General features: G+C 44.9%; 1 protein-coding gene across 3 annotated transcripts; it reads right to left on the bottom strand.

Moving 5' to 3' along the window:
- Positions 1-558: 558 nt before the first annotated feature.
- fsta (follistatin a) lies at positions 559-6,242 on the bottom strand. 3 transcript variants are annotated; one of them, XM_040195888.2, is made up of 6 exons: positions 6,014-6,242; positions 4,727-4,924; positions 4,362-4,580; positions 4,059-4,283; positions 3,385-3,615; positions 559-1,702 (listed from the first exon to the last, which is right to left on the bottom strand). In XM_040195888.2, exons 1-6 carry the CDS (start codon positions 6,102-6,104, stop codon positions 1,614-1,616), a joined length of 1,053 nt encoding a protein of 350 aa, XP_040051822.1. In that variant the 5' UTR covers positions 6,105-6,242; the 3' UTR covers positions 559-1,613. The 3 variants fall into 3 exon arrangements, with proteins under 3 accessions (XP_040051822.1, XP_040051823.1, XP_077943158.1); XM_040195889.2 differs by having other exon boundaries at positions 4,733-4,924; XM_078087032.1 differs by lacking the exon at positions 559-1,702 and having other exon boundaries at positions 2,258-3,615; positions 4,733-4,924.
- Positions 6,243-7,498: the final 1,256 nt, after the last annotated feature.

The raw sequence follows: 7,498 nt of genomic DNA, 5'->3' as shown, positions 1-7,498 counted from the left end.
ACATGCGGAGGAACTGAGCTTTGCTTCATGAGAACCTCATAGAAAATAGTCCTTTCCATTTATTCCTTTTTATCAACCAGACTGTGGTTTAAAGGAATATGAGTTTCCTCACTTTTGTTCTGTTCAATTAAATGGTTTCAGTTTGATTTATTATACGTAATCTTCCAACAGATTTTGTGACTTGTGTAGACATTTTAAAACATATATTCACAGTTTATGTCGTGATTATAGGGTCATAATAGACTATATTAAACATTCTGCTGTTGGCCTAAAACCTACTGTTTATTGTTTTCTAATCAGGGTTTAATTGGAACATTCAGTACTCAAGGTGGCAATATAAAACCCGTATCTGGGCGAATGGCATTCCAGATAGAGTACACTCATCAATAAAAACAAGGAATTGAAAGCAGTGTTTGTTTTTGGCTGATGCACATATATAGCAACTTTGCTCAACCCCATACTGCATTCAGGTCTAAACATCTTGGTCCACTTGGAATTGAACACATAGTTGCACATATTATTGGACATAATGGAATTAAACAGCACAGTCAGAAAAAGTGTAAGGAATTTTTTTTTATTGTTTCACTCTTCATATCTGTACAAATACCATCAAACTTTGTATGTACATATGACATTTACATAAAAAATACAAAACTATATCTTCATAACAGAATTTTGTATTTCTCTTGTGATGTTTGAAAATAAAAATGCATTCTGCAAAAAAAAAGAGGAAAAGAAACAGAATCTGATATAGCAAAAGAGTACTGCGGTCCTATTTTAGCTCTGTGGGAGCAAAATGGAGCACATTGGCAAAAAGACAGCACACAAATGTTAATGGCACATTGTTTCCAAAATAATCAAGTATTGTCCAAAACTCTGCTCTAATGTGGTCAGACAAAATAAATGCTATTGAATAATGTTTTACGTTTTTTGTCTCCAAGTGGAAACAAATCTGAGGGGCTGAAATTGAGAAATAACCAAAGAAATAAGAAAAGAAATACAAATGGCTCGTTTTTTTTCTCTTCCATTTCCTCACTGCTGTGTTGCAATCTTTATAATGCTCGTTTTATGCCAAACCATTGAGATAACCCTTTGGTCAGTTCATATGAGTTGTAAATAAATCAGAAACACTTCTGTACATAAAATGATTGATATATTCCCAATAAATAAACACATAGCCTAAACATGCATTTACGTATGTGTGACATAAACATCTGTGATAGAGATTTGACAGAAATACGCCGATTTTTTACAGCTTCAGGGAATGCAATTTACAGCTTATAGAGGACTTATACTTACACGGTAACATGACAAATAAATAACACTGCTTCTCTTTGGACAAATATATTTCTTCATGATAAAAAAAAGAAAGTAAAAAGGGACAACAACAAACAGGGGAAATGAGTGGTAAAACAATATATCATGGTAGATAGTAAGCCTGACATTGTAACTGTATAAATTATAAAACACACACAAAAAAAGTATAAATAAACATCTAGAAGACTGAGCTATATGTATACTTCCTTCTTCTTTAAAAAATAAATAAGCATACACATAATGTACAGTACGGACATGATTCCTTGCGCTAGGACTGTTCCCCTAGTGACGGGTGCCTATCCATCCAGTATAGAAGATATATGGACATAGGCCATGTAGTCTGAGTCCTCATCATCCTCATCCACCTCCTGGTCTTCTGTAATAGCTATATGGGAGAATATACGGTAGCTGATGTATGAATATGGACCACGACAGCGCAGAAAATCACTGAACGTTATTTTTCACACAGCCCCCCCTCCTTTGTTTCTTTGTATGCGTTTGTGTGAGTTTGTGTGTGTGTGTTTTTTGTTCTGCGTGAGGGAGGGTCTCTTTGACTTGGCATCAACAAAGACGGTGGCATCCTGAATCTTAAAACTTATATGATGTAACAAGTCAGGGCTGCAACGAGAGAAAACATTGGGGCGATAGAAAAGAAGGGCGCAAGGGAGGCTCTGGAGGGGAGGGGGCTGCAAGGGCGTCACAAGGTGGGATAGGCGGCATTGGATTGGTTCCAGTGGGTGAAGTCTGTTTTGGGGATGTTTCCCTGAAAGCAGACCCAGCGTGACACACAGAAAAAAAAAAGGTGCTGTTGTGTTCTCGGATTTGCTATTTCTTTGCTCCGATTGTTACAGTCTGGCTCAAACGTACAGGGAGGGAGGACTCTGTGTCGATGCCTGGCCTAAGCAAGCAGGTCAGAGGTCAGCAACACAGTTCTGAGGTATTTTCTTTTCTTTTTACAGAAGAGATTTACATCGGACACAAAAAAAAAGAAAATTAAAAATCACAAAAGCAACAGCAAACGACAATGCGAAAAACAAACAAAAAATCAGGCAGTCCCTTATCAATCCAAATAGATTTGTGATATCTGATACATACTCTGGTAGACAATACATTCACTGGAAACAGCACGCACCACGAGACGCCACCTGGCGAGTGTCTTTTTGTAAGGATGAGATGAGAAGGAGGGTGTGTGTTCTACGAGCTCATGTAAAAGTATCACATTCATATTTAGCTCATGAGGCGATCACAAAGTTGGTCCCTGGGATTCCGTTGCTTTCCTTAGGTACGTCACATTAAAGTACTCAGTCGGGGAGAAAGAGAAGAAAACTAACAAGGGGACACTCTCCTACTCTCTTGACTTAAGTTCAAATCCATCATCTTGGTCGCCAACGTGGCACCAAGGTTACAATCACCTTATGCACATCGTACGAGTGTGTTCAAAAGTCGGCAGTGAAGTGAATGTCACGAGAGGCGGTGCTGTTTGAATTTGATTGATTACAGCCGAAAGCGATGAAAAGGGATCAAAATAATAACACAAAAAACACAAATACACTATTACCCAAGAGATTAGCAAATGTGACTATGGATTTAAAATCTGTAAAGATATGAACGCTATCAGAAAAAAAGAAACCCTATTAAAAAAGTGATGACACTGATTCCATCCAAAAGCATACTAACCTGCTTCTGCAGGTCACAAGCGTTTCTCCTTTATTCATTTGTGTGGTGGAGTTAGTTTTTACCAGGACTCTTAGTCGTGAGTCTACTGATATATAGCTATGTTTTTTTAATTTAACTTTCTGTCCTTTTCTTTTTCAGAAGAATGAAAAAAAAAGTTTTAAAATAAAAAAAGAGCCAAAGCCAACGACAAAGACAACATCATGCAAGTTCTTCTCTTTCCAAATCCTCTTCTTGAGGGGGCACACACGCAGAGGGGGGGGGGGGGGGGGGTGATGGGTACGTAACATGGGATATTGTCTTTTTGTTCGAAGAGGGAAGAAGGCTGTTTTTTGTGTGTGTGTGTTCATTTTCTTTCATTTTTTGTTGTTGTTGCTTTTATCATCTACTTACAGTTGCAAGATCCCAAGTGCTTGGCCTCCAGCAGCGCCCCCAAGGAGCAAGCGGCCTGCTTCATGGCGCACTCGCTGGGGTACGTGGTGTTGTCGCTGGCGCACACCGCCTCGTCCGTCCTGCTCTCCGGACAAGTCTCCCCGCACATCGAGCAGCGGCCCCGGCTCATCCGCGCGTCCCACAGGCACTTCTTGCCCGCGCTGCACTGGATGTCCTCACACGACTTGGCCTCTGGAGAGAGAGAGAGAGAGAGAGAGGAGGGGGGGGGGGGGTCTTTTTGATTATCATGCGTTTTTTGGACAGCTGAAGTCGGAATAAAAAATGAATCCAATTTATAAAATGTTGTTTGCATTCAAATATGAACTCGAAGCCTGTCTCCGTGGCCCCAGCACTCCCCCCCCCCCCCCCCCCCCTACGCCCCTCTCTCCAATACGGGAAAGTGCTGCCAACATCAGGAAATAATATGATTCTATTATTTTTTGAGCAAAGACAAACTACCAAACACTCACACACTCTCTCTCTCTCTCTCTCTCTCTAGACCCCCCTCCTCGATGGAATGTTGGCATAAAACACTGACTGCAGAGCTGAAGCAAAGGCACTCAAAACAACATTCAAAGTCAGTGGCTGGAGGCGCGCCACCGACAGCCTCGCGCTCTCGCGTGCCCGCGACTTACTGATGCATTTCCCTTCGTACGCCACTCCGATGGACCTGCCGAGGAGACAGGTCGCTCGTCTCAGGTGACACGCGCTGGCGTACACGATCCCGTCGTTTCCGCACAGGTACTGCTCCGGCGACGTCACCTCGGGGCAAATCCGATTACACGTCACGCAGTACGCGTTGTTCGTCTGGTCCACGACGCACGTGGAGCTGCCGGGGCACAAGACGTCGCGGCACGTTTCTGTCGGGACAAACCACAAGTCTAGACGTGGCACAAATCACGAGGAGCGGGGCGGGATCGCACGTAGCGTGCACTTACTCTTGCACTTTCCCTGGTACTGCACGTCCAGGTCCGGGTGGCCTTTGCATTTCGCTTTGAGCAGTGCGCATTCGTCTTTGTAGGTCTTTCCGTCTGAGCCGCAGACCGGTCCTTTCCAGGTGATGTTGGTGCAGTCCGGTGCGCACACGCAGCGGGGCTTGCTCCTTCTGTTCATCTTGCATCTCTTCCCGGGCCCGCAGTCAACGTTATCGCAGGATTCTAAAATGAAAACAAAAGAAAGGAAAAGTTAGGTGACTGTTGGGCGACACGCGCGGGAGAGCGCGCGGCTCGGCGCTCTGGGGATTTTGTGTCACGAAACGACTTGTGTTGTGTGTTACGAAGATAACGAAGGGAAAGGAGTGCACCTCCACCTTTGCAAGGTATGCAATTGGGAGCTCCGCCATTGAAGATCATCCACCTAAAGAGCGTGCTGTTGGGGACGTCCTCTTCGGTCCAGGATGTCCCCAGCCTCCCGCTGCGACAGCACTCCTCCCTGCTCATCCCGGACATGTAGAGCACCTGGCACCTCCCGTTCTTCCCCTGCTGCAGCCAGCAGTTCCCGGCTAAAAAAAAAACAGAAGAAAGAGAAACGCACGTCTGAAACCGCTGAGCCAGACGGGCTAGACACACACGCAGCCCGTTTTTATCAAAGCCCCCCCCCCCCCCCCCCTCTCGCGCTTTATTTTGTCATTTTTTTCCTGCGAGACAGTTAACACTTTCCTTTCCCATCTGTGAGTGACAGCCATTACAATGCAACCACAAATATACAAAAAAGTGAGAATAATCTATGCCGGAGGGGGGGGGGGGGGGGTCCTTTATTCCCAGAGCCTCCTTGTTATTGCCGTCTCCAACGCCTCCGAACAATATCCCAGACACGCATACGCGCCAGACGCCGCCTTCTCCGCAACGAGCCAAGGTACAGATCATTCAAATATTAGAATAACGCAGTATTTATCCCGTTTCTCGTGGTGCAAAAATGATCCTTCGATACAGACAACAGCAGGATGTCTGAGCAGAAACACACGCGCACACGTACACGCATGCCAGGACGCGTACACGAGCTGGTGCACTGCTTACATCGAGGAAAGATTAGATATATATTGAACCACAAGCTCCAGAACGAAATGATAGGCGCAAGAGTCTCCATTTGGTGTCCTAAAGATGTGAAGCTGCGCAACGCACGCAAACGCACGCCAGGTCGGGTGGATTTGTACGGGGGAGGGAAAAGGCTTCTAACGCCATCTAAAAACTCGTGTGGATGTTTCTAAAGTTTCTTTCGAGGGTTTGAAGACACGGTGCGGCTCTTAAAGTATCCCAAAAGGCTCAGGTGGGTAACACGCAGAGCTCGCGCCGCCACCAGCGCGGCGCGCCGCTTCCAAGTGTGTGCCGCGTAACTGGCCTGTAATCCCACTTCCAAGTGTCCCGTATGGCACCTGTTTTATGGGCGCTATACGCGCGCACGCACCGTCGGATGCAGAGTTTTTTTCCTCAGCGGGTAGAGGGGACAGAATGATAAGGAAAGTCACTTTGAGAAGTTTCCCGGTTGCAGCAAGTATCCTCCGACACTCGGACGCGTTTTACGTCGGAAGTTTATCCTTCGTTTTTTTAAACGTACAAATAAAATAAAAAAAAAACAGTTGAAGAGATCTTACCTTGCACTTTTTGATGTTCCATAAGGTGACAAAGCCATATGAACAAGAGTAAAAAACCCGGGTGAAGGTGGTGTTTCAGCATCCTGGACATGATGGAGAAGCGATGTGAGCTACGTATTTGAAACAGGCAGCGCAAAAAAGTAATCTGCTTAAGGTGGCAGTGTTGAATAAGTGTCAGTCTGAGAATGCAGCCTCTCTTTTTAAATCTATAAGGGGTCTCGGGTTGACCGTCTCTGGTGGGCGGTCTCCTCTTCTCATGGGGGTGGGGAGATTTTCTTTCCTCTGTTTTTTTCTTTGCCAAAGTTCTTTCAATCCCAATCAGGTGACATAGTTACGAGCAACTTTCTCGTTGCCACAATAATTGGAGGATATTGGCGGATATTGAAGGCTCTAATTTGTAGTAAACATGCGGCACGCGAATTACGCATCTTTTGCGGTGAAACAAAAGCGCAAACGCAGCAGGTCAGACACACTGTGTCTGTTGGTATGGGTTTGTGTTTCGGTGGGAAATACAATTATTAACGTTTTATTTCTCAATATGTAGGTTTTGGTTTTTCATCATCTATATATGAGTGCATCTCGTGCAGCATACGCCTTCAAAGCTGTAAAATACCAAACTCATGAATATGAATATTAATGATAATAATAGTAATAATAATCGAAATAATGTTATTCATTTAATAATAGTGCTGATGAAGGTCATTTTCACTCATATATCAGGGACTTTTTCACTGTATGATTACAGGCCGACAGCCAAGATATCCGGACATACCGTCAGTCCTTCAAATTAAAATGTTGGTAACTGATATTTCTTTTCCACCAACTGCAGACAAAAGTGTAAATCTTTTGCTAAGAGCTGCCTTCGGGGTACACATCCGCGGCCCAGACAATAATAGAATTCCCAACAGCCCCGCAGCTTCTCGGCTAATATTAGAACAGACAGTTGTTTGGGTTTCTCTCCCGGGTCAAGCTTTTAAATATAATCAAACCTGTTTCCGAAGAGGCTTCAGACGGACGAGCGGGGTGTTGCGTTTCATTGAATGAAACACGGCCACGCACGCGCGCGCGCGCACACACACACACCCTCACACGCGCACGCGTCCACTCACACGCCCCCCCCCACAAACTCACACTGGGCTCCGCTCACTGACGCACAGGCTGAACTCCGTCAGAAGTCCTCGCGCGACCTCTTCTGCGGAACTGTAGTCACAGCTCCGCAGAGCAACGCGTGAATGAGACACCGGGAAGAAGACACTGTAACCCCCCCAGCACAGCCCCCCCCCCCCACGCCAAATACCATGTATCTGGTTGATCTACAAACTAGTAGAATATGCAGCTCTATTAACCCTCTTTTGACAGTCTCTTCATTTCTCTTGTTTGAGATGCATCCATCCACAATACAAACAATTATAATTCAAAATAATGTAAATGTCCTCTCTGGCTTCCTTCGATTATGTTGTTGCGAATCTTTGCACATTCCTGCTG

The sequence above is a fragment of the Gasterosteus aculeatus genome, chromosome 13 (genome assembly GCF_964276395.1).
Source record: "Gasterosteus aculeatus chromosome 13, fGasAcu3.hap1.1, whole genome shotgun sequence".
NCBI lineage: Eukaryota > Metazoa > Chordata > Actinopteri > Perciformes > Gasterosteidae > Gasterosteus > Gasterosteus aculeatus.
This window is presented reverse-complemented; position numbering and strand designations above follow the sequence as displayed.